Below are 27,069 nucleotides of genomic sequence, written 5' to 3'. Positions count from 1 at the left end.
AAAAAAAAAAACACAAAACTCCTTACAGTCCACAGCTCCCTGTGTAACATACTCTGGATGTTGTAATCAGTGGCTCAGTTAAATGGGTTAATTGTAGAAAGAAAGAGCCAGTGCAAGATATCTACACAAATCAGTTGGCATTTTTAGACAATTACCTGCAGAAGAAGACCCCTTTTATGCCTATTTCCAGCACGTGTCCAGAAATACTCCTATGCAGCCTTTAGTGTTGAATCAGACTTAGTACAAAATTTCCAGTGACACTGCCTCTTCCCCATATATTTTTAACTTTTAATTGACCAAGGTTTTAATTTCATTATTTTGCTTTAAAACAGGACGTTTTCGGTGTTTTATAACCAGTAATCCCTTTTCTTTGCCTTCTTTGGGCCTTTAATATTTCACATTAAGGAGAAGTTTTGTTATTTAACACTGTAACACAATTAGGAAACTGAAGAAATTTTAATTTCCCTTTTCATACCTACCATACCTATAAAGTTTCACAGGGTACAGATGGTCATTTACTATGAGAAAAAGATTAATACAATCCTATTAATATTCTAGATGTGTTTACAATACTTGTGCTTAAGCAAAACTTTTTAAAAAGGGAAAGAGAAAAATAAGCTTTTAGAACATTTTTATCCTTTCCAGTAGGAAGATAGTTCAAATAGTAGCAGCTTTATCATAAAAATAGATTATGGCCTTTATCACTTAATGTTGGTTATTGCACTTTCCTGCCAGTAATAACAGGATAATGTGTTGATACAGCATGAGTATAATAATTGGATGATTTGAGTGATTTTTTTTATTACTGTATTTTTAAAAATATACCTACCCTTGAATGACCTAATTGAAGTACTTTCTGAAAGCATGATTTAAAGTTTTTAAGTCTATGCTTGGTCTGCCTTTAAATTCTAAGTACTAGTAACAAAGATAGCATGACAAGTAAGGGTGTTCTTAAAGCTATTTAGAATAATAACAACTTATAATATTTTAAGGCAACCCAAATAATCAGTGCAAATTTTGCTTCAGTCTAGAATTTTCTCTGAAAGTCTATTTTCAGTGACATGTGACCCCAGTTCTTCCATATACTGAAAGGCAAGAACACTACTGTGTTGGATGACGCAGGACAAAGGCATTCAGTACAAATGAAAAACCCAGTCACAGCCATTTTTTACAACTTGAGATGGCAATTTTAATCACCATCAAGAGAAGTAGACTTAATCTCTGTGAAATCAATGCCCAGAGAGAAATCCTTTCTGAAGACCATAATGAGAAATAAGAGATACTGGCAATGGGCTTCATCCTGAAGGCAGAGCATGACTGTCTGTCCGTCTGCCCCTCCTCCTCCTGTCCCGAAAGGTGAGATTTCCTAGGCAGAGCAGGTCACATCTCGCTGGTAACCATCCTTCCTCCAGGACCTTCTGTTTTACGGAATATCCGAGCATTTAACCTCCCTGACACAGTTTCCCATCGTAGGCAGTGGTACCTTGATAGATCTTGGAGGTTTTAGACTTGCACCAGGGCTGGAGTCCCAGCTGAGTTCACTGAAGCCATCGTCTGGAACGTGCCTCTTCACGTGGCCGATGGACAGGAATCGTGCTCCTGGGTACCAGAGAGCAACTCCCGTTTTAAAGCTGCTATTGCCAGTAGCCTGATTTCAGAGCTACTTAGAAATGCAGGCCATTATTTTAAATACGTGGGAAAGTGCAGGAAGACTGAGGACTGCATACAGCCTGCCGGATGGAGGGCGGAGAACCTGTCCTGCGCTCCTGGACTGGAATGAATGGTCTGTGATTTGGGAAAGGTGACGTCCTGGGAAGGACTGAGGTAACGGAGCCTAGATTTCCCTGGGCTGAAAAACTAGGCAAAGGTTCTGAATACAGCAGAGGAGGCTTAGCAGTGGGTTAGCTCTATCCATGCTTCTAAGGGATCCACTTATGGCTGAAGGGTACACATTAGGGCCCTGCTCAAAGGAGTACCACATTTTTGTCAAAATTTAAATTCTTTGAGACAACAACCATCTCGACCTTAAAGAACTCGAAGGAAGGAGCCAATTACCTTGTCTGTAGTCTGTTGATAATCTGCTACAGTATAACTTAACACTGGAGTCGAAACTGGCTTTCTAGATGTCAGCTGAGTTTCGAATCTACCCGGCTCAGCCCCTGCACGGCCTGAAGAGGTAAGGATCTGAAGATACGTTAGTCCGAAAGCCTGAAACAACCATCAGACCATGTACTGTGGACTTTTAAAGTGGATTATGCATAAAAGTCCGTGCAAACTACAAACATATATTGCAATAACATTCTCAAAAAATCCTAGTATATATTTTAGCATTATTATTTAAGTTATATAAAATACATCTTTATAAAAGTACAGAGTATTTTTTTAAAGTTTAAATTATACCCACTAAAAAAGGCATCCAGGCTCACTTTTTAGTACTAAAATAAGATTTTATCAATCTAAATTATTGCTTAGTCCTAGGAGCCATTAGAAACCTGTAACAAAAATCAAGTCCGATTTCTTAAGGAAAAGTGCCTTACAAAAATTCAGCTGTCATGAAGTTAATCTCTTTGAAGGTCTTCACTGAGGAATCTTCCACAGAATTGTTGACTGATACTACCCATGGCCTGGTTTGTCAGGATCCAAAACTGGGTCTGGTTGGAAAGTTCCCACTGATGCCAGGAAGCTGTTGGTTTGTTGTCCCCAGTCATAGTAGTCTGGAGCAAAACTTGAAAAAAGAGATAGTTTGGTGACTTGAAACACTATACTTTCTATCAATGACATCTCTATTTTAGTTGGACAGAACTGGGATTTTGTATAAACTATAGACAATCCCAGTTTTTAAAGTAGCTTCTTGAAGCCCATGTGCAGTGGCTACAAATCCACCTACGTAGTGAATTCAGGGTGCCTGGGTGGTGCAGTCGGTTAAGCATCAAGCATCTAACTCTTGATTTTGGCTCAAATCCTGACCTCAGGCTTGAGAGATAAAGCCTTACTTGGGCTCTGTGTGTAGAGCCTGCTTATGATTCCCCTCGCCCCTACTCAGGCTTGTTCGCTCTAAAAAAACAAAGAAACAAACACTGAGCTCCACAGAGCCCAGAAGCATAGTATTACTAGAACCATAAACCAATCACTACGTGTAACAAAATATTTTGCCAAAAAATCGTATCTGGTACGTCTGGAAAAAGAACTCGTGTGTGTCAGCTTTATCACCTGCAGAATACCAGCGATCTCAGTACCTGCCTCGCTCGGCTTTTGTGAGTTAATACCTATCGAATGCTTAGAACAGTACCTTAATACACAGTAAGCATTCACTAATGTGCATCTCCTCATTCTCCTCCTGCAGGGAGTGGAAGGGGGATCTTCTACCTCAGGAGAGAGGGCACTTGGCTCTAGGCTGCCCTGGGCAGATGTGAGGGTAGGGCTGCTCCCGCAGGCCCCAGAAGGACGTGCAGTGGGGTAACTGGGTAAGAGAGCAGTGTTGGGGTGAGGGTTCGAACAGCTCTGGACCTCAGGAGTCCTTGTTTACTGGCCTGCTTCCAGACCTCTGTGCTCTGCACATCTGCTGGCTTAGTCTGTGCAGGGCTGCATTTTCTCTTCCCCAAGCACCATCTTACATTCTTTCTGGTTCCCTGCACCCTTGTCCACTGAGAAAGCAGGATACCCTCCCAGCTTCTCTGTTCTTGGGTCCCCAAACAAAGGCTCTTTTCAGAGCTCTTTTAAAGTTTTCTAAGGACATTCACTGTTCATAATAAGGAGCAGAAAAGCCAGGCTATCTTCTCTTGTATCATTCCACCTGGGACTGGGGGGTGGTTTATAGTAAAATGTTAATGATTGCTTTTAAAGGTATAAAGGATGACCAACAATAAGCTTTCACTTCCAAGAAACACAGCCGGAAGCCTCCCTTGCCCAGGAACTGCACCAGATCCTGGGAGCACAAGCAGAGAGCGGAGGGAGCTCAGGAAGCCCTGGCTCAGCCCTTGTTGCTTCTTTCTGCTCTGCTCACCCTGAAGGCCCAGCGTCACAGGCAGGAGGAGGGGACATCATGACCACTGGGCCATGGAGAGTGGCTGAAGTGTCACAGGAGAGTGCAGGGAACCCCAGTAGCTCCCACCCCTCCTGTCTGCCACACATCTATGGAAGCAGAATCCTGGGAGTGGGGCACTACTCTGGTGACACTTTGTCTCGTTCTCAGGGGCTTCTCCTCCATTTCCTATGTGCCTCACCCTCCCTCCGACTCCAGGGATTTTTCTCGTGGACTGAACCGATTTCATGGGTGCTGTGCTCAGCCTCCTCACTGTGCCTCTCTACCACGAACCAGGGTCTTACCTTCCCTGAAGTCCCTGAGGGGCAATGTTCCAGGCAAGGTCATCATCACTATCGTATCTTCGAGGGTTGTCAAAGAAGTAAGATCTGGGACTGAATCCATGGCTGGGGACCATTCCAGGGTTGCTCTAGAAAGACAATTAATTGTTCAGTTTGCTGGAGACAAAGATAAACAAGATCTCTCTTGTAGAAGACTGCAGATGCTGTTCTCGTCTCAAAGGAGGATGGACCTGTTCCGCTACAGTGCTCGTTTCAGTTGCGTTTATATTTGAGTGGTGTTCTCTTTTTCTTTTCTCAGGATGGACAAAGTCTTCTTTCAGAGTTCCACGTGCAGCCATGAATTACCATCATTTTAATCCCTTACTGAAAAAAAAGGCGATGCCCAAATTAACCAAATTAGATAGTCCCAAATTAGCTATAAAACCATATAGTAATGTGGACATTTACAAGCTAAAATAATGAAATGATCATAATGATCAAATAAGTTTCCATTTCCTGCTTCTATAATCATTTCCCCCGTACCTGTCCTCAAGCTGCGTTCACCATTCAAAAAATTTCAAATGGTTTCAAGTAAGCAAAAGATCAGAACTGTCTTATAAGGCAAATCAAAGCTGGCATAAAATACAGAATTTGTTTGAGGTCCTTGGACCTATCATCAGTGGTCTATTTTAAAGTTAAACAAGGGTATGAAACAAGGATGCTCACTATACCATGAGTATTGATATGGAAACTCCTCCTTTTCTAAGACTAATCTAGCCAAATACAGGAAACATAATATATCCTAGATAAGGTGGGATGCCTGAAAATTTAGGATTTGCAGCAGTTCAAGAATGTCCATGTAAAAGAAAGAATTTGGATCCTAACCTCATTACACCTATACAAAAAGTAACTCAAAATAGATTAAAAACCTAAATGTAAGAGTAAAAACTATAAAATTCTGGGAAGAAAAATATAGGGACAAATCATGTCCCAGGATTTGGCAAAGAATTCTTGAATAGACACCAAAAGCATAAATAACGAATATAAAATTCACCAAGATTAAAAACTTCAACAGACACCATCCAGAGAATGAAAAAACCGCCACAAAAGAAGGGGAAAAAATATTTGCAGAATCATATCTGACAAGGGACTTAGATCTAAAATACATAAAAAACACTTAAAACAATACAAAGACAACTCAATTAAAAATGGGCAAAAGATCTGGATAAAGATATAAATGTCCAATAAGTACATGAAAAGATGCTTGACCTCATTAGAGATGAGGGTGAAAGGATCCAGGACATCTAGAATCAAAACCTCCATAACAAGTGCTGGGGAAGAGGAGGAGGACCCAGAAACAGATGGCACACGGCAGACCCACTGTAGGAAACAGTCTGGCAGGTTTTTTAAAAAAGTGCATCTCTGACTTCTGGGAAGATGGCAGAGAAGGGCCCTACGCGCACCTCGGCGTACGGACACAGGATAACACGTCCACTTAAATCGCCCAGAAAACGACCCGAACACCACAGCGCCATGGAGAGAAGAGGACATGTAAGGGCGGGTGGGGAGAGTGGACATGTGGTTGGGAGCTTAAGGGCCAAGGCCACTTGCAGCCAAGAAGGACCAGAGTGTGCAGGGAGGGGAGATGACAGATCCTCACACCTGGGAGCCTGCAGGGCACGAATTCCCATAACATTTGTCTCTGCAAACCAGGGGGGCCAAATTCTGCAAGTTCCTACAACCACCTGGAACTTAACTTTAAAAACCAACAGGCTCCGTTCTGGAGAGGCTGGAGGGAGAGCAGAGAAACAGCAAGGGCAGTTTGAGAGAGGCCTGGGGCGGACGGGAGAGCGAGTTCCTCACTGATCTCAGAGCCCAGACCAGAGGGACAGACTTCCCCGGGAGACGACTCCAGGAACAAAGGAGCTGGCAGGCACCACTGCCCCACCCGGTCCCCATGCAGAGCCTGGACAGGGCCAGCATCCAGTACGTAACCTGCTCACGTGGTACCCTGCCGCCCTCCCGCAGCTGGGCCTGCCTCAGCTCTGGTGCGGCAGGTCCCCTCCCCAGAAGACCATGCAAACCTTGCCAACATGCTGTGTCCCTGCTGAGGGTTTTGCAGGGCCTCAGTCCCACCAGCAGCCGTGGGTCACCTCCCATGGAGGACACTCGCTCCCTGTTAAAAATGCACATCCCGCACGTGCTCTGCAGAGCGGCCCTGGCCAGCCTGTCTCCTCGGAGCTGTGGGCACCCCTGGCAGAGTGCTGGTGTGCAAAACAGGCACTGCCCATCCCACTTGCACACTTCGTGGAGCAGCCCGGGCTTGGCAGCAGGGGCACCGCCTCTCTGTAGGAGGACAGGGCCACCTTGCTGAAAGTGTGCACCTACCTACTACCTTCAAGAGCTGGAGAGGTCACGGACTATCTGCACAAAGACAGACAACAAGAATTACATAAAATGAGCAGAGGATTATGTCCCCAATGAAAGGACAAAACCCCAACAAAAGACCTAAGTGAAACATATCAGTAGTATGACCAATAGGAACTTAAAGTAACATCGTAAAGAGACTCAATGGACTTGAGAAAAGAGAGGAGGACATCAGTGAGACCCATAACACAGAGATAAAAAAGAACCAGTTGGCAAGGATACATGACACTTAAAACATACCTGGTGTAACAGGTCACAGGCTAGAGGAAGCGTGATGACCCAGAGGCAGAGCAATGGAAAGCAAGCTGAGTGGGTGAGGAACAAACACGGAAAATGAGAAGAGATTCTGAAGCTCGGTGACTCCATCAGGCATAGTAATAACCACAGCACTACAGGGTTCCCAGGAGAACAAGAAGAGAAAAGGGAGCAGAAATTTTATTTGAAGAAAGAATAGTTGAAACCTTCCCACTCTGAGGGAAGAAACAGAGATCCAGATCGGGGCAGCACAGAGACCCTTCAAAACAAATTAACCCAAGGAGGTCCACACATGACACATGGTAATTACAATGGCAAAATACACTGCTAAAACATTTTTTAAAGCAGCAAGAGAAAAAAAGACCATTACATATAAGGGAAACCCCATAACACTATCAGCTGATTTTTTAGCACAAACTTTGTCCACCAGAAGGGAGTGGCCTGACATATTCAAAGTGCTGAAAGAGGAAAGTCTGCAGCCAAGAGTACAAACACTCCTATAATTTGAATGGAACCACCAATGACCCCAAACAGTCAACGCAATCTTGGAAAAGAAAAACTGTAGGTATCCCAATTCCAGACTCCAAGGTCGATAACAAAGCTATAGTCATCAAAACTATGGGACTGGCACAAAATACACATATGTTGGGGCACTCAGGTGGCTCCGCTGGTTATGCATCTGACTCCTGGTTTCAGCTCGGTCATGATCTCAGAGCTGCGGCATCGAACCCCACATCAGGCTCTGCCATCAGCTCAGAGTCTGCTTTACATTCTTCCCCTTCTTCTCCCTCCCTTTCTGCTCCTCCCCGTGTTTGCCCTCTCTTCTCTCTCTCTCTCAAAAAAAAAAAAAAAAAAAAAAAAAAACAATAGAACAGAAAATCCAGAAATAAAACCACAATTATATGGTCAATGGTCAATTAATCTCCAACAAAGAAGGTAAGAACATGCAATAAAAAGTCTCTTCAACAAATGGTATTAGGAAAACTGAACCATTTTCTTACACCATACACAAGATAAGCTCAAAATGGATTAAAGGCCTAAATATGAGACATGAAACTGTAAAAATCCTTTAAGAGAGCAGAGGCAGTCATTTCTCTGACACCAGCCACAGCAACATTTTTCTAGACATGTCTCCTTTGGCAAGGGAAAGAAAAGCAAAACTAAACTACAGGGACTTCATCAAAATACAAAGCTTCTGCACAGCAAAGGAGACCAACAAAACTAAAAGACAACCTACTGAGTGGGAAAAGCTATTCACAAATGACATATCTGATAATGGGTTACCATCTAAAACATATAAATAATTTATACAACTCAACACCCCAAAAAACAATCCAATTAAAAAGTGGACATTAGACATGAACGGACATTTCTCCAAAAAAGACCAACAGATGGCCAACAGATACATGAGAAGATACTCAACATCACTCATCCTCAGGGAAATGCAGATTGCAACCATGATGAGAGATCACCTCACACCTGTTGGAGTGTCTAAAACCAACAACACATGAAACAACAGATGCTGGCGAGGGTGTGGAGAAAGGGGAACCCTCCTACACTGTTGGGAATGCAAGTTGGTACAGCCACTGTGGAGAACAGAGTGGAGGTTCCTCAAAAAATTAAGAACAGAACTATTCTACAAATCAGTAATTTCACTACTGGGTATTTACCAAAATAATACAGAGACACTAATTTTAAGGGATACCTGCACCCCTATGTTCATAGCAACATTATCTACAATAGCCAAACTGTGGAAGCAGCCCAAGTGTCCACTGATGGATGAGGAGATGAAGACGATGTGGTGTACGTATACAATGGAACATTCCTCAACCATCAAAAGAATGAAATCTTGCCATGTGCATCCACATGGATGGAGCTAGAGAGTATAATCCTAAGTAAAGTAAGTCCAAGAAAGATAAATACCACGTGATTTCACTCATATAGAATTTAAGAAACAGAACAAATGAGCAAAAGAAGAAGAAGAAGAAAAGAACAACCCAAAAAACAGACTCTTATCTACAGGGAACAAACAAAGGGTCACCAGAAGAGAGGCTGGTGAGGGATGGGGAGCTTCGTCAGGAGAAGTGGGAGCCACTTGTCCTGATGAGCTGTGAGGGATGTGTGGAAGGATGGAGTCACTGTACTGTCCACCCGAAACTAACACAACACTGCATGTTAACAAGACAAGACTTTTTAAAAAAAATTTTCAATATAGAGTTACCAAGTGACCTAGCAACTGCACTCCTAGATATATACCTAAGAGACATATTTTTTTTTAAGTTTGATTTATCTGAGAGACAGTGAGAGAGAGAAAGTGTGCCTGTGGAGCAGAGGGGAGGGGCAACGTGAGGGAGAGAGAAAATCCCAACAGACGCCACGCTGAGCAGGGAGCCTGATGTGGGGCTCAACTCAGGGGACCCTGAGACCATTACCTGAGCCTAAACCCAGAGTCCGATGCTTAGCTGAGCCCCCAGGTGCCTCGGAAGACGTGTGCACACAGAAACCTACACATGGATATCTAGAGCAGCACTGTTCCTAGGAGTAAAGAACTGGAAACAAGATGTGAGACCACCATACAACGAAGTATTATTCAGCCATAAAAAGGAATAAGGTACTAATACGCACTACAACACACATGAACCCTGTGCAAGGAGGCAATCTCAGGAAACCACACAGTGTACGGCCCATGCCCGTGGAATTCCAGCAGGGAAATCCACAGACAGACAAGCAGGTGCCTGGGGCCGGGGAGGGGAGTGACAGCTAATGGGAACAGGTTTCCTTTTGAGGTGATAAAAAATGTTCTCAAAACTGCTGTACATATCTGAAAACACCCCAAGCCACTGAGCTGCACACAGGACATGGGAGTGTTGTATGGGACGGGAATTCTATCCCGGTAAAGCTGTTTAAGCAAGAACAACAAACCCAAGGAGATTCTCAAACTTCACAGCACACTCAAATCACCGGGGCTTCTTCGTATTTAAAACGTGGATTCCCAGAACCTGCCCCGGAGATTCTGACCTAGGAATCTGCCCTGACCACAAGGGCCCCCAGGACTGTGATGTGGATGGCAGAGAGCCACGCTCTGAACACGGTCATGCTGGGCTCAGCCGCCAGGGGAGAGGCGTGTTCACAGTGACTGCGCTGCACATCCAGACAGTCGATCACAGCTGAAGAAAGTCCCCACCTGCAACGGGCTCTTTTAAAGTCCAGGAACAGGAGTTGGGTTATAAATCGCCCTGCCCACCCATGCAGAGGAATATCAGACTGTTTTTTCTCCAAGCAATCATAGGAATTACAGACAGCGGTAAGACTATTGTCGAGTCACACACAGCAGCAACTTAGTTTCTCCAGACCTTACGCCAAGGAAAGCCACAGCGCAGCCCAGTAATTATCCTTACGGACTCAGGAACCAGACTGCCATGGTGCAATCCCAGCTCTGCCTCCGACAAGCCCCGTGATCTGGAACCTGTTTTCTCATATGAGTGTGATAAGGGTTTCCAGCTCAGAGGCTGAGTGTGAGCATTAGAACACGGAATATATCTAAAGTGCCATTCCGCACCATGCCTGGCACACGGAAGTGCTCCACCATGCCTGGCTCACTTGACCAAACTCTACGCGACCAGATGGCCTTCCCTCTGGGAGACTCGCCTACGGAGATTTCACGAACACCCCAAGCCCAATCTGATACCCACATTCCCTGCTAATGAGAGTTCCTTCCTAAGTAGAAGAGGGAAAATGTTTTTCTATTTAGGATTATGCCTCCCTCCTACTGAAGTCACTTCCTTGTGGTAAATCAGGAGAAAACATTGTTCAGGGCATAGAGAATCATTTTAATTCACTACTAAGCTGCTGTCCATGGGGGCTTAGCCTCAGTGTGTCCCTGAGATCTATTCTGGCACCTGCAAGGCTGTAAATATTTTTGTGATTAGTGGGTTAAGACGTGACTTGCCCTTTCCATGGTCTCAACACCAGTGCAGATGGTGCGCCAGCCTGCAGCTCCGGCTATTCTGCAACGCTGGCACCAACCGCCCCGGCCGACCCTGGATTGCCACAGCTACACTATCAGTTAGAGGCCATTTTCCTGGAGAATGCCTTTGCTGGGGGTGCCAGGCTGGCACTGTCAGTTATGTGTCTGACTTGGTTTCAACTCAGGTCATAACCTCAAGGTCATGAGATCAAGCCCCACACAGGGCTCCATACTCAGTGGGGAATCTGCTTAGACTCTTGCTCCCTCCCTCTCTGCTCCTGCCCACCACCTGCCTGCATACGCTCTCTCTCTCAAAAATAAATAAATCTTAAAAAAAAAAAAACAGCTGTAACAAAGCCCTAAACATTATTAGTTATATTAAATCTCAGTCTCTGTGTTTTTAATAGGTTACGTGACAAGATGGGAAGTACGCACACAGCGCATCTACTGTGCAGAAGCTGTTTTCAGGGAAAGACCTCATGCAGCTGTTTGGGTCGTAGCTACATTTCTTCATGCCTCTTCACAACTCTTACAAACCACACTTTTTCAGACATGAGTGTCTGGCAGACCCTGTCTCGAAAGTATCTGAAGTCAGGTGGATAGTATTTATCACCGATCAAATATGAGCTTTTCAGCAACAACGAAAAAGCTTTGGAATACTGGTATCCCCCACCTTGAGCTGCAGGGCATCCCAGGACTTCAAAGATTCTCCTGAAATGATCAGTGGTGGTATTTAGTGAATGAATTTTAATGTCTGAAAATCTGCGTAACTCGGTACACCAGTATTTTCCAAGTGACCAATATAAAAGGCCACGCGTGGGTAGAAGATCCATTCAAAATGCAAGATAAACTGAGGGACGTTAGTGTTGATACAGTCTGAGTTTACTGCTATGATTTTAGATTCCGCACTGCACTGACTGTTAGGAAACCACAACTAGTTCACTTCTGATGCACTTCAAAGAAAAATATCCACAATTTTGTTAAAGAGTATTAAATTACTCTATTGCAAATATGTATTTCTGTAAGGCTGGATTTTCCTCACATACTCCACCAAAACAATGTATCACAACAGACTGAATGCAGAAGCAGACAGAACCCAGCTGTCTTCTATTAAATCAGATATGAAAAAAATCTGAGAATTTTACAACAATACTACTCTCCTACTTTGTTTTGGAAAAATGTTCTTTCTCAGAAAAAATTTTTATGGTAACATATAATGGGTTTATTATTTATAGAGAATTAATTTTTTTAATTTTACACACATGCATACCCCTCTCCAAATAAGACCTTTTGTAGGTCCTCAATAATTTATCAGTGTAACCCTGAAGAGTCAGAGAATCTTGAAAAAGAAGAACACAGCTGGAGGCATCATGCTCCCTGGTTTCAAACAATATTACAAACCTACAGTCATCCAAACAGTATGATACTGGCATAAAAACAGACATACATATCAATGGAAGAACAGAGTGCCCAGAAAGAAACCCACACTTACATGGTCAAGTGTTTCACAACAAAGCAGCCATGACTATATAATGGGGGAAATGACAATTCTTTCAATAAAGAGTGTTGGGAAAACTGGACAGCCACATGGAAAAGAATGAAACTGGACCACTGTCTTCTTATACTACACACAAACATTAACTCAACATGGATTAAACACTTAAATGTAAGAACTGAAACCATAAAACCCCTAAATGAAAACACAGGTGGTAAGCTCCCTGACGTCAGTACTGGGGATGATGATTTAGATTTGACACCCAAAGTAAAGGCAACAAAAGCAAAAATAAACACGTAAAGCCACATCAAATGAAAAAGCTTCCACACAGCAAAGGAAACCATAAACAAAATGAAAAGGTAACAGACTGACTAGGAGATGTTTGCAAATCATGTATCTGATAAAGGGTCAATACCCAAAATATATGAAGAACTCCTACAACTCAACGAAAAAATATAATCCAATTAAAAAACAGGCAAAGGGCCCGAACAGACATTTTTCCCAAAGACCTACAGATGGCCAACAGGTACATGAAAAGATGCTCAACGTCACTCACCATCAGGGAAATACAAATCAAAACTACAGTGGGCGGTCACCTCACGCCTGTCAGAATGGCTGAAATCAAAAGACAGGAAATAACCAGTGTTGGCCGGGATGTGTACAGGAACCCTTTCACACTCGCTGCTCGTGGGAACATAGATGGGCGCAGCCACCATGGGAAACAGCGGAAGGCCCGCAGAAAAGTAAGAGTAGACCCAGCCTGTGATCCAGCAATCCCACTTCTGCATTTATCTGAAGGAAATGAAAACATTAATCCGACAGGATATCTGCACCCTCGTGTTCACCGCAGCATTATTTACAAGAGCCAAGAGACGGAAACGACCCAAAAGTCCATCAGTGGGTGAAAGGATAAGAAACTATACTGGAATATTACTCATCCATCAAAAAACAAACACACACACACACACACACACACACACATCCTGCCATTTGCAACAACATGGATAAAACTTGAGGACATTATGCTGAGTGAAATAAGTCAGGATAAGATAAACACTTATGATCTCGCATATGTGGAATCTCGGAGCATGCAGAGAAAACCCCAGCATGGGTACAGAGAGGAGACGGTGGTCGCCAGAGGTGGGGATGGGGAGTGGGCGAACCACATGGAAGGGGTCAAAGTTACACGTTTCCAGTTATGCAATGACTAAGTCCTAGGGACCCCGTACAACACGCTGACCACATGTAATAACAGTGTGCTGCATGTCTGAAGGCAGTTAGAGCAGACCTTGAAAGTTAGCTCAAGAAGAAACATCATAACCGTGTCGTGAGATGGCAATTGGGCTTGTTAGGATCGCTGTGTAACAGCTATGATACCCACTCACTACGCTGTACACCTGAAACTAGTACGTCAATTACCACTCAGTAAAAAAATTAATCACAGGGTGCCTGGGTGGCTCAGTTGGTGAAGGGTCTGCCTTCAGCTCAGGTCATGATCCAGAGTCCTGGGATCGAGCCCCGCATAGGGCTCCCTGCTCAGCCGGGAGCCTGCATCTCCCTCTCCTTCTGCCTGCCGCTCCCCCTGCTCATGCTCTCTCTCTCTGTCAAATAAACAAATAAAATCTTAAAAAAAAATCAACCCATGTAAAGTGTCCCAAGACCACCATGTTCAAGAACCATGGCTCTAAAAAATACTCTGAACATCCTGAACTCTATTCAAGCCCAATAACCAAGTAACCGCATCTACATGGAGTATGTTAAGACAGGTGTCCCTGGATAATGACATCTGCGAGTACACAGCAGACATTACTCTGTATTCATTTAGTAGAAGAATGTGGACACTATCACATTAGCCTTCCTCTTGTTAAATCTGGACGTCTACTCTGGGTTTCAGGAGCCCAGTTCTGAAGCCTCCGAGACACGAGCTGATAAAAAGGTACACGCAGAGGCCGGGGGAGGCCTCCATGAGCTCCGGGAGTCAGCTTCAGCGACCCCTCACAATCCCCTAGTCCTGCAAGGTGCCCAGAAAACTTAAGAGAAGGAAGGAAAATAAGGACCTGGTCTCTCAGCCTAGAATCTGGGGCCCGCCTGTCCCATTTCTCCGTCAGGGAGCTTCAAGTGTTTAGGATCTGACTCTACAGAAGCCTCCAGCTGTTTCCACAGCAAGTGAAGGTCAGAGGAAGCGCACGGCCACGGTCCTGCAGCTACAAATAACAGAAGTGAAGGAAGCGGATCCCACAGTCTAGAAAACACTACCCACTGCCTTCTCTGCAGGGGCCGCAGTCAGGCCTACCCCACATGCCCCAGGCTAGGCAAGCTTCACACCCCCACCCCACTGTTTCTGGCTCATGGTGACTATCCAGATATGAATAAGAGAAAAGTAAGAAAAAAACAGGGTCAGGGTGCTTGAGTGGCTCTGTCAGTTAAGCAGCCAACTCCTGGTTTTGGATCAGGTCATAATCTCAGGGGTTGTCTCTCTCCCTCTGCCCCTCCTTGCCTCTAGCATTCTCTCTCTCAAATAAATAAATCTTTTGAAAAGAAAGTAAAAGAAACAGGGTAAAACACAACTGGGTGGTTGGTAACTGTATCTGCTTTCCTTGTTGCCCGCCCACATTTGGCTCGCATTGGCCAAAAGCCATTCTCTATACTTTTCTGGGGGCTTCATAGATCAGCAACTCAAATTACTACCCCTCGTTAGTGTGGCTAGAATAATTCATGGACCACAAGCGCCCAGGGGTTTTCTCACTCTCGCAAGCTGTGCATTTTCTGTCATGTCCTGAGAAAGACAATTATGCAAAGCTGGCCCAGCAGAAACAGGACCAAACCAGGGGAGTGGGGTTAGCAACCTTCATGATGTTTTTTATTTCCCTGTCACCAAGTTTCCAACGCACTGTCCAACATAACACAGGGATGAAGAACTCAAGTACCATTTTTTTAAAAGATTTTATTTATTTATTTGACAGAGAGAGATCACAAGTAGGCAGAGAGGCAGGCAGAGAGAGTGGAAAGGAAGCAGGCTCTCCGCTGAGCAGAGAGCCTGATGCAGGACTCGATCCCAGGACCCTGAGACCATGACCTGAGCTGAAGGCAGCGGATTAACCCACTGAGCCACCCAGGCGCCCTCAAGTACCATTTTCTATTTCCCTTTCCAAAAATAAAAGCTTATATATTTGGTTCACCCCAAGTCAAGGCTCAGATACCAGTGAGATTTGTTGCACTAGGAAAACAGTCACTATCTTTAGGCCTTGAGAGTCAACTTTCATTTCTTCTGAAAGAGGAAAGCTGAAAAAATGAATTTCCCTCAAAAAGAGTTAAGGGGGAAAAAAAGGAAAAAGAAATTAAAATAGATAAATATACAGTGGAAAAAAGTCTCTTCAATAAATGGTGTTGGGAAAATTGGACAGCTATGTGTAGAAGAATGAAACTCGACCATTCTCTCAACCATACAAAAAGATAAACTCGAAATGGATAAAAGACCTCAATGTGAGACAGGAATCCATCAGAATCCTAGAGAAGAACATAGGCAGTAACTTCTTTAATATCGGCTACAGCAACTTCTTTCAAGATATGTCTCCAAAGGCAAAGGAAACTAAGCAAAAATGAATTTTGGGGGCTTCATCAAGAGCAAAAGCTTCTGCACAGCAAAGGAAACAGTCAACAAAACAAAGAAGCAACCCACGGAATGGGAGAAGATATTTGCAAATGACATTACAGACAAAGGGCTGATATCCAGGATCTATAAAGAACTTCTCAAACTCAACACACACAAAACAGATAATCACATCAAAAAATGGGCAGAAGACATAAAAAGACACTTTTCCAATGAAGACATACAAATGGCTAACAGACACATGAAAAAATGTTCATCATCATCATTAGCTATCAGGGAGATTCAAATCAAAGCCACATTGAGATCACCACCTTGCACCAGTTCGAACAGCCAAAATTCACAAGACAGGAAACAACGTGTGTTGGAGAGGATGTGGAGAAAGGGGAACCCTCTTACACTGTTGGGGGAATGCAAGTTGGTGAAGCCCAAGTTGGAGAACAGTGTGGAGATTCCTTAAGAAATTAAAAATAGAGCTTCCCTATGACCCTGCAATTGCACTTCTGGGTAAAAAGATACAGAGGTAGTGAAAAGAAGGGCCATCTGCATCCCCAAGTTCATAGCAGCAATGGCCACAGTTGCCAAACTGTGGAAAGAACCAAGATGCCCTTCAACAGATGAATGGATAAGGAAGATACGGTCCATATACACTATGGAGTATTATGCCTCCATCAGAAAGGATGAATACTCAACTTATGGTATCAATATGGATGGGACTGGAAGAGATTATGCTGAATGAAATAAGTCAAGCCGAGAGAGTCAATTATCATATGGTTTCGCTTATCTTTGGAGCATAAGGAATAACATGGAGGCCATGGGGAGATGGAGAGGAGAAGGGAGTTGGGCGAAATCAGAGGAGGAGATGAACCATGAGAGACTATGGACTCTGAAAAACAATCTGAGGGTTTTGGAGGGGAGGTGGGAGGGGTGAGCCTGGTGGTGGGTATTAAGGAGGGCACATATTGCATGGAGCACTGGGTGTGGTGCATAAACAATGAATTCTGGAACACTGAAAAGAAATTTTAAAAAATAAAAATAAAAATAAACAAACAACTAAATAAATCAGAGTTAAGGGAGAAGACCGTCTCAGGCAGACAAGGGAACTTTTTACATCACAACAGGACGAAAGAGGCCTGCTCCTGAAAATCTAAGGTCAAGCCCCAACGGCATGCGTTGTGATGAGAAGCAGGAGACAGTTTCCACAACTAGAAGATGGTTTACTCACAAGGTCCTTCGCAGGGTTTCTAACTCGGAAGAAGTAAACGACTAAGGTGGTGGGTAAGAGCTCCCACACGAAGAGGACCACCCCAAACACCACGTATCCGGCGTCTCCCAGCTGGTTCTTCAGATCCGCCTGTTGAGAAGTGAGGGGAGGCGTGCAGTCAGCACACTGAGGTTTTGCTTTGGTTCTTACTAACGTGAAGAAAGGCTAATTCTGATACGGTGCAATTCCTTCCCCCTGCAACGTGCATGTGGAAATCAGGTAATAACCCAGGTGGGGAGTCATTCCAACCACACAGGGCAGAGAATTCTTATCTTCAAAACAGTCAAGCGTGGGAACTGCCCATCTCTGACAGTTATTACGTCACCCTCCAAAACCTCATTTCCAAGCTAAATCTCTCGAATGTAAGTCTTCTTGCCTTCAACAGTCAAATAGGGAGATGTTAGGTCTCTCCCTCCCACATTTTTTTCAAAGATTTTATTTATTTATTTATTTATTTATTTATTTATTTGAGCGAGAGAAAGAGAGAGTGTGTGAGAGACAGCACAAGAGGAAAGAAGGTCAGAGGGAGAAGCAGATTTTCCACAGAGCTGGAAGCCCGATTCGGGATTCGATCCTAGGACTCCGGGATCATGACCTGAACTGAAGGCAGCTGCTTAACCGCTTAACCAGTGAACAACCCAGGTGCCCTCCCTCCCATATCTTTGAGGACAGCATGTAACTGTCACCCTCTGTCTCATCCCTGGGATAAACCCATCAATTTTTTAAACTTCTCTTCCTGTTCCCTATATCCTATTCTTTATCCTTTAAAGCTGATTGCAGGGGATATCACCTGGAAAAAACCTGTTTCCAGACCAGGATGTTTGTCTGGACCAGTGGGATGGCCGAACAGTCTTGGTTTGTAGTCTGTCCTCCATCTGCAGGGCCCAGGATATGCACAGGGTCACATCTGGGCAGCTCTCCCACAAAGGGCAGTGTTTCAGACAAAGTGCACCAAAACCAAGCCATGAAAAGCCGATCACCTAAATAATCCTTCTACCTCCTTCTAGTGCATCGAGTTTGGAGGCAGTAGCCCCTCCAGGAAACCGTCTCCCCATCTCTGTATCTCTCTTCCCTTCTCTAACTCAGCTGGGTAGCACGCTGGCCCCTTCCATTCTACATGGATAGTGCACAGCTTGGGGCCAGCAACACACAGGTCTAGATATTCATAAATAAACATTCCCCCTAAAAACAACAGAATTTTAAAAAACTGTTATTTTAAGTTTGTTACCATTATAAGCCCTTACTGGAAAGAAAAACCAAAATAATTATTTTGTTAAAACCTAACCTCTAGTGTTTAATGGGTATGGGGTAGCGGTTTGGGAGGACGAGCACGTTCTCGAGACAGACAGCGGTGACAGCTGCCCAGCAAGGGGACAGTGCTGAATGCCAGGCTGCTGCCATATGCCCGGAAGTTGTTACGAGAGTAGTCATTGATGGACATTTCACTACAATGAAATCCTTCAGGTCTTATGAGTAAGTCTCTCATTTATTGTTCCAAGATTCAATTTTTATATATTTGATTTTCTCCAAACAGGGCACACCTTTGGCAGTGCCTTGCCCAAATCTCTCCCATCCTATATAGGGGGGATTGGTCTGGGCAGTGGTGGTCTGAACCCTTCCGAATTCTAGCCCCTTCCCTATGCCCCTTCCGAATTTCATCTTGTCCTCCCATGCTTATCAGGGTCACTTGATGTCTTCTTCTGGAGTGTGAATCCAGCCCAGGGAGGGAGCACTGCTGGGACTGGAGACGTGCGTTTTCTAGCGTTGAGCATTCGGTGTTTTCCTAGGGACAGTTAAGGAGCTTTCCGTAATTCAATCCAGTAGAGCCTATTATAAAGCAGAAGTTCTGTGTGTTGTAATGGCTTATCTGTGTGTCTGTTTTCCTCAGGGGACATAAACTCCTGCTGTGGGGCAGGCAGGCCATCTGTGTGCGTTTGTACCCCCAGCGTTCTGTCCTGCATGACAGATGAAGAACCGGTATTTTTCAAACGAGAGGATGCGACCTCATTCCCATTCTTTTTTTATTTTTGGCTTTTGTGAACAAGAATGCCAGATGATATGTCACTACCTTTGTTCGTGGCTTTATAACTTACGAGTTTCTAGCATATTATTAAAAGGGCAAGAATATCATGGGGTCACCGCTGGTAAAATGAGATTTTGCTCACACCTTCAACACCCCAGTCATTTTTGTCTCGATCTTCTCAAATGCTGTCTCCATGCTCCACTTTTAAAAAACCATAGTTTTAGGAATGCCTGGATGGGTCAGTCATTAAGCATCTGCTTTCGGCTCAGGTTGTGCTCCCAGGGTCATGGAATCAAGCCCCGCATCGGGCTCCCTGCTCTGTGGAGAGTCTGCTTCTGCCTCTGCCACTGCTGCTGCTTGTGCTCACGCTCTCTCTGACAAATAAATATAATCTTAAAAAAATAAAGCCATGGTTTTATGTATTTTCTGAAATCTGCATACAATCTGTTTCACCGAGGCAAACTTCACTTTTAATAAAACCATCTTACATTTATATGGAAGCACTTAAAAATGTTTTAAGTACCGTTTGCCAGGAGCCCCAGAAATTAGTGTGTGTGTGTGTGTGTGTGTGTGCGTGCGCACGTGCAAGCATGCCTGTGCACCTAGATGCTAGTTGTCTCAGAAGATGTGAGCTGGGACAAGCCAGGTACTATGATCCCATCTGACAGACATGGACACAGATACCACCCAGGTACATGACAGTCAAGGTCACCCAGCAATGCAGCAGCAAAAGCAAGGAGCCTCTCTCTGCCACATGGGGTGCTGTGAAGCAAAGGGTCGCTGTTCGGGGGACACGTCACCGGTGCCCACTGACCTGGTCTGAGACATTGTACCAGTCGTAATCAAAGGAATGGACATTTTTGCTCTGGGAGAATGACAGGATGAACAGGTTGTAGCAGGCTCGGGAGGTGTAGAGAAGGATGACGGTCACTCCGATGGCCGTCACTTGACACACAGAGGAGCCCTGGAAAAGAGGGAGCCATGAGGGGAGCACCCATTCCAGGTCCAACACACCAGCCTCATCATGCCCTGGCTTCAGACCTGATAAACCCTTCAGCTCTCGGGGCCACCAACCGTGGTGTCCGCTCTCACCAGTAAACCCACACCCAAACCTCACCTCACCCCACACCCCCTCCTCAAATGTCAAAGGATCTCCATACAGATGCTTCCAAATCTGGGAGTTGGTTTGGAGAAGCCTTAAAATAGAGGCCATTTGCCTAAAGCCCAGGTTTGTAAGAATGAGAAAATCAGGTAGTTTATGCTGTTCAATCTCCAGGATCTCCCAACTTGGGAGCCCACTGCCCAGCATCCAGCCCAGGGACAACCGACCCCAGCAAGGTGGCAACCAACCCTAGCAAGGTGGGGGAGCGGTCCTGTGGACCATGGCCCTGGGCAGGGAGCACTTCCTCAAATTCCAGAATCTTCTAGGCTGGAAGCCCTGGGCTCACTCCAGACTTGGATTTACATGGAAATTGGTGATTTGTACTCCCATTTATGAAGCTATCAATTTACAGTCCATTAAAGGGCCCTAAGCTAGAAACATATAGTTAATGTGACCAAAAAAAATGAAACAGGATTTTGAAATTTGCATTGAGAAATCATACATCAACAAGATACTATTTTATTTTGCCAGCAGCAGTTTAACAGCATGTTTGCCACAGGGCTGATCTAAATAGTTATTTGACAACCAAAATGTAACTCTTCCCATAAAAACCACAATTCTGTTTTTTTTAAAGCCTTGGATAGCCCTCACATGGGAGACAGTACAAACAGCAGACAAAACTTGTGTCAAAATCAAGTCTGAAATCTGTCAAAACTCATACATGAAAAAACTACTCCTGCCATACTCAAGTCTCGAGGGATCTCGCCAGAGGTCAGCCTGATCACGGATGCCTTGTGAAGGCCTGGGGTTTCTGAGGTCAGATTTTAGTCTACTGGTCACTACTGAAGGCACAATATAATGGGTCACGGAGCTCCCCACGGTTTTCAGACATAAGACTATTTATAGCCAGGTGGCAAAGAAGGCAAACATGGGGGTCGGCCAGACAGGGGGTCGGCCAGACAGCGGCGTCGGCCAGACAGCGGGGTCTGCTGGACAGCGGGAGTCCCCCAGACAGGGGGTTAGCCAGACAGGGGGGTCCACCAGAGGATATGGTTAGAAGCAGAGGAATTAGAGAAATCATTCAATCATTGCACAAGTGCAAAAACCAAGGCCCCTTCCCCAGCCTCCATTCTTCCCTGGGATTCCCAACCAAGGAAGACTCGGGGTGAGGCTGATCAGGGGCCCAGAAGTATGTCAGCTCTTCCCTAGAACTCTGGGGAAAGGAGGAGCAAACGGGCATTCTAGGGTGCACAGCACACAGCAAACCAAGCCGGCCTCTCCTGCCGGCTGCCTCCATCTCTGACTAAGAGCATGGTGCAGGGGCCGGCCTGAACTCCAGGGGGCAGTGTCCTCCCTGGAGTGTCCACGGTCTTCTCCTGGGCGCATCAGTCAGTCCTGAGGGGAGCCTCCATCCACATCTGCAGAGCCTGCGGCCAGACCGTGAATCAGAAGCCTGGCTCTCTGTCTCTGGGCTGCGTAGGGCAACGCCAGGTACTGACCTCCAGGGCCTGGTCTCCCAGAGATCTCGGAGGACACCATGAACTTACACAGGCCAAATGCAGATCTCAAAATGCCTGAAACACAGGGCACACTAGGCAAGTGTTTCTACTAGTCTTATCGGCACAAGCAATCAGCGAGTCCTTTAAAATGTTGGTTAAACACTGTGTCTATGCACAGACCGCCTCCCTGCCAGTAATTCCTCACACTCCCACACATCAAAGCAACTCTTCTCACATATGAAGTTCAAGGAACGACACCGCTCCGGGTTTGGGCAGCAGGGTGTGGCCAACCATTTGCAGGTCAGATGTGGAAGGTGTCTGCTGAGTTCTGTCTGTGACTGGGAGACTGTTTTTGGAGTCGGCTTAACGAAGGGATCTTGACCACATGTCCACCTACCTTTGACTCCAAGTAAATGTTGGCCAAGGACATCTTCGAGATTTTGTAGAGACAGACGGAGAGGGAGACCGCACACAGCACGAAGAGCGTGTCGTTGATGGCCACGCGCACCGAGACGATGACCTTCCTCTCCCAGCCGCCTGTCTTCACCAGCACCGCGCAGGTCAGATTCACCAACAGGAAAATGAGGCTGATGAAGAGTGAGGCCAGGTAGAGGGGCAGCCTGGGGAGAACAGAGAGCACAGTCAGCCCCACGCCCTGCCTGCTGGCTGCGTTTCTGGATCGACCCGCAAGGAAAGCAGGGCCCGTTCCATTAACGGCTGGAAGCTGACACACCAGCGCGGACACGCAGAGCACAGGTTTGCGGAGCAGTTGCTCTCACGTGCAGATCACAAACCAGCTACAGACAGTGCCCTCAGGAAGCTGCCCGAGCCCTGCTTTTCCTGCCACTGGGAGGTGGTCAGATCTGCCGCAGCCCCTGCCCAGGGCTGAACAGACACCAGCTGGCTGGGTCCCTGGCCGTTTGTGACCCACAGATTCCCGGAGCTGCCCGCTTCCTTGTGACCGGCGCAAGGCCAATGGACTTCTCGGATGGACTGAAACCCAAGGCCCCAGCCTCCAACTGCTTCAGGACGGCCCGTGGTGTCTACTTCCTTCGGTAAACAAGCCAACAAGGAGCAGACGTGCAGGGCTCAAAATCAGACTGGGTCTACGTTGACTACGTCTGTAAATCCAGAAAAAGAAATCTCTCAACTAAAAGCGGTTTTGAGGGGCGCGTGGGAAGCTCAGTCGTTAAGTGTCTCCCTTCAGCTCAGGTCATGATTCCGGGGTCCTGGGATCGAGTCCTGCATCAGGCTCCCTGCCTGGTGGGAAGCCTGCTTCTCCTCTCCCACTCCCCCTGCTTGTGCTGCCTTTCTTGCTGTGTCTCTATCAAATAAATAAATAAAATCGTTTAAAAAAAAAAAACGGTTTTGAAGCTAGAGTATCCTCTAACAGACCGGGACGCAAAAACCTGGATGACAGGGCGTCTGGCTGGCTCAGTCATTAGGCATCTGCCTTTGGCTCAGGTCATGGTCCTAGAGTCTTGAGATTGAGCCCCATGTCGGGATCCCTGCTCAGTGGGGAACCTGCTTCTTCTTCTCCCTCTGTCTCTCCCCACTACTCGTGCTCCCTCTCTCTCTCCTGCTCTCTCTCTCCTGTAATAAAATCCTAAAAAAAAAAAAGACTCCTGAATGATAGTCCCAGCTCCAGACACTGTCACTGATAGGACCCACGGCAGGGGGGAGGGGACACAGGAGAGAGAGAAGTGTAAGGAAAGTGTGAAGAAGTCGGGCATAACTCGATGCCAACCGTGTGCTGCCCATGACAGCTAGCACTGTAGATGTCCCCAGCTCCCTGCCGTGCCTTTCCATCTTGGATTTTCACACAATGGCAACCCAGGCTCCACCCCACCCTCCTTCCTTCCCCTCCCCCTCCCCTCAACTGCCCAGTGTGACCCAGAGACACATGGAGCCAAGACATCAGGCCAGTCTCTCCTGCCCACTGTGGGCTGCGTTTTCTCATCTACAGAAGAGAGATGAGGTCTCCCCGCCCACCTCAAAGGGTTGCCGTGAGAATCCACTGGGTTCTGTGCCTTCTTACCGCGTCAGTCCTCTGTCCTCACCCCACGGGGCCTCACGGCCTCACCCCAGCTTCCCCTTCGGTCAGCAGCAGCTCCTAGAAAGTCTTCACATCACCCCATCACCCTCACCTCCCAGGTCGTCCCCTGCAGACCCCACACTCTCCCAGGTCCCCAGGACCTACTCCCAAACCAAAAGGGGTCAGCTCTTGGTCGCCATCTCTCCCTGCCTTCCCAGAGCCCCGCTGTCAATCACTCCACGACCCTATGCCTGCCTCCCATTCCCCTGTCTGACCTACCCCTGCACAGCCCCGGTTCCTCTTCCTCCTCCAAAGTGAGGACTCTCATGCTCTCTCCTCCACCCCGGGGAAACGCACTTACTCGTGCATCCTCAGATATGGCCTCGGGCGCCCAGGTTCCTATTGCTCCTCTAAAGCCACTGCCCTGTCCTACATCCAGACTCACATTCCAAACAGCCCACCACGGGAGCCCTGTCCCCTCAGACCATGTGCAAGCCTAACTCCTTAAGTTCCTGTTCCAGGACTCCTCTCGGCTTTCCTATTTCTCCGAAAGGCACCACAGTTTCTTTGTAGTTCTAAACGATAAAGATTATACCCCAGTGTTTTTTTTTATTAATTAATTTATTTTAAGCATACCAGTGTATTCATTATTTTTTCACCACCCCAGTTTAACCAGCTGTCAAGTTCAACAGATTCTTTATTCCTGCTCCCCTCGTTGTGGGCCCCCTTTCCCATCGTCACCGACTGCATGGCCTCGTGCTTCTGTCTAAAACCAACGTGACGGTGTCCAGACTGACCCCCCCACCCTCGACTCCACTCCAGCACCCTCCACTCCCCTATACTTCCAATCAGTCTCCAGAGCCAGGTCAACCGATGGGCGCCCCCCATCCTAATCAGCCGGCCTGTGTGCTGGCCAGAAGCCCATCCAGGAGGTGTCCCCATGTCCCCGTCTTTACACAAGCAGAGCTTTCTGCTTAAAACCTTCCTGCCCTTCCCTTTCTAACCTACCCTACTCCGTGAGCCTCTAGGACCACCTGCTAAACAGAATCCTATCCATCCAGTATTTTTTAGTTCTTTCTTTTTTAGTTTTTTTTTTTTTTTTTTTGAGAGGATGAGGGAGTGCTCATGCACACAGGCAGGGGGAAGGTCAAAGAGAGAGGGAGAAGCAGGTACCCTTCCTAGCACGGAGTCTGATGACGACATGGAGCTGGATCCCAGGACCCGGGGATCATGACCTGAGCTGAACTGCCTGGTTTTGTCTCAAAGAAATCAGCTGTGTTGTGAGGCTTAAGACAACATGGGCAAAGTACTTATAATCCAACATTAAGGTCAACGTCAGAGAGAAAAATCGTAAATGTGGCAAAACAACTCTGTTCTGGGAAAGGTAGATGAAAACCTACAACGGAAAACATTACTGTGTCTCCTCAGAGTTGGATGGGGTTTCTGTAGGGCAGGGCGGGGACAGGGGCTGCACTAGATTTGGTTTCTTTCTTTCCACATGTCTCTATTCACAAACTTCCAATACTTTTCTATTTTCTGTTTTTTTTTCTAATGAGCTTATATAACTTTCATAATGAAAAAAAAAAAAATCTTGCAAAACTGAACTCTTCCCTTGGGGCCTGCAGCTCTGGAAGAGAGATCGGGAGGTGTGGAGAGAGCGTGGGGCAGGGGTGGCGCAGAACAAATCCTATGGCAAGGGGGCATTTCCATGGCAACAGTGTTTGACCACCGGCCCCAGAATGACTACTTCTCAGCTCAAACATAGGGTCAGGATAAACAGCCTATAATGAGAAAAAAGACCAAAGGAAAAGGAAATCAGTGGGACTGGGCATCCGGGAGGATGACTCTGCTTGTGAGCCCAGAAGGATCAGCTTCACGCGGGTCTGCAAGTGCAGACAGTCGCTGAGGCCGCTGACCGCAGGGCCTGGGGACCGCGGTACCTGGCCACCGTGGTGCGTGGCCTGTGGGCTGCCCATGAGCTCCATGCGCAAGAACTCTGCTCCCTCCAACGGTGAGGGGAGAGTGTCAACGGCTTGTAAAGCGTGGTTTAAATTTCTCTTCTGAGATCTGAGATTCCTTCCAGAATGGGAAAAGCAAAGCCTGGTTTGTTGTGTTTTTAACTCAAAGGTGGAGGGAAAACAATTAAAACACCAAAAATTGGGGGTGCCTGAGTGGCTCAGTGGGTTAAAGCCTCTGCTTTCGGCTCAGGTCCTGGGATCAAGCCCCGCAATGGACTCTCTGCTCAGCAAGGAGCCTGCTTTCCTTCCTCTCTCTCTGCCTGCCTCTCTGCCTACCTGTGACCTCTGTCAAATAAATTTTTAAAAAAACAAAAAAAAGAAAACAAACAACAAAAAAAAAACGCCGAAAATCAAAGAGTTCTGAGCCCCCGCTGCGTGGTATTCACGCCTCCTAAGCCAAAGACTGACAAGCAGAGCCTGAGAAAGAGAAAACTGAATCACATGGGCATCAACTCCAGCAAAGCTGAGTGTGCGGGTGTGTCAGGGAGAGAGGGGACTCGAGGGGAAATGAAGTGGTTCTTGGTGGGGCTGAGTAGAAACCATCTTCAGAGACACGGAGCGGCTACCGGAGCAGCTCAGGGGAGAAGCTGCCACCACTTCTAGAGTGATGGCTTGTGCTTCTTTCCAAGTGAGCTGTAGTTCAGTCAGGGAAGCCAGCCTGTTCAAAAGCCAACATACCAAAGCACCTTGAGGGATAAATCATGGCCTGAAATGTCTGCAGCAGCATCTAGATTAAGAGAAGTGGGGAATCGGGGCAGCTGGGGGGCTCAGTCGCTGGACATCTGCCTTCCCCTCAGGTCATGATCCCAGGGTCCTGGGATCGAGTTCCCTGCTCTGCACAGTGCCTGTGTTCCCTCTCTTGCTGTCTCTCTCTCAAAAAAATAAATAAAATATTAAAAAGAAAAAGAAGTGGGGGATCAAACAGAGAAGATGGAAGATGGGCATAAACACGAATAATTCTGAGCATTTCTTTATTATGACATAGGAGTCAAGAGGCTCCTCCCACTGGACTCTCACCCTCCTGGCTTCAAGAAACTCTTCGGTCTTCTCCAGCCTGAACATCTCACCCAGCTGA

The 27,069-nt window shown here is 46.3% G+C and overlaps 1 protein-coding gene across 3 annotated transcripts in view; it reads right to left on the bottom strand.

Annotated features, from left to right (window-relative positions):
- Positions 1 to 1,164: 1,164 nt before the first annotated feature.
- Positions 1,165 to 27,069, bottom strand: part of GPR137B (G protein-coupled receptor 137B) — a 49,180-nt gene continuing 23,275 nt past the window's right edge. Inside the window, exons 3-8 of one of the 3 annotated variants that reach the window (XR_014308850.1) lie at positions 22,339 to 22,561; positions 20,155 to 20,304; positions 17,279 to 17,407; positions 4,327 to 4,451; positions 2,538 to 2,725; positions 1,165 to 1,599 (exon numbers count right to left, since the gene is read on the bottom strand). Coding sequence is in view for 2 of the 3 variants with exons in the window: in XM_082720758.1 (XP_082576884.1) it covers positions 2,614 to 2,725; positions 4,327 to 4,451; positions 17,279 to 17,407; positions 20,155 to 20,304; positions 22,339 to 22,561 (739 nt within the window). In the remaining variant the exon portion in view is untranslated. Of the gene's footprint in view, positions 2,726 to 4,326; positions 4,452 to 17,278; positions 17,408 to 20,154; positions 20,305 to 22,338; positions 22,562 to 27,069 lie in introns of all 3 variants that reach the window. The other 2 variants (XM_082720758.1, XM_082720759.1) reach the window with 2 other exon arrangements.

This window comes from Mustela nivalis, assembly GCF_964662115.1.
Source record: "Mustela nivalis genome assembly, chromosome: 2".
NCBI lineage: Eukaryota > Metazoa > Chordata > Mammalia > Carnivora > Mustelidae > Mustela > Mustela nivalis.
This window is presented reverse-complemented; position numbering and strand designations above follow the sequence as displayed.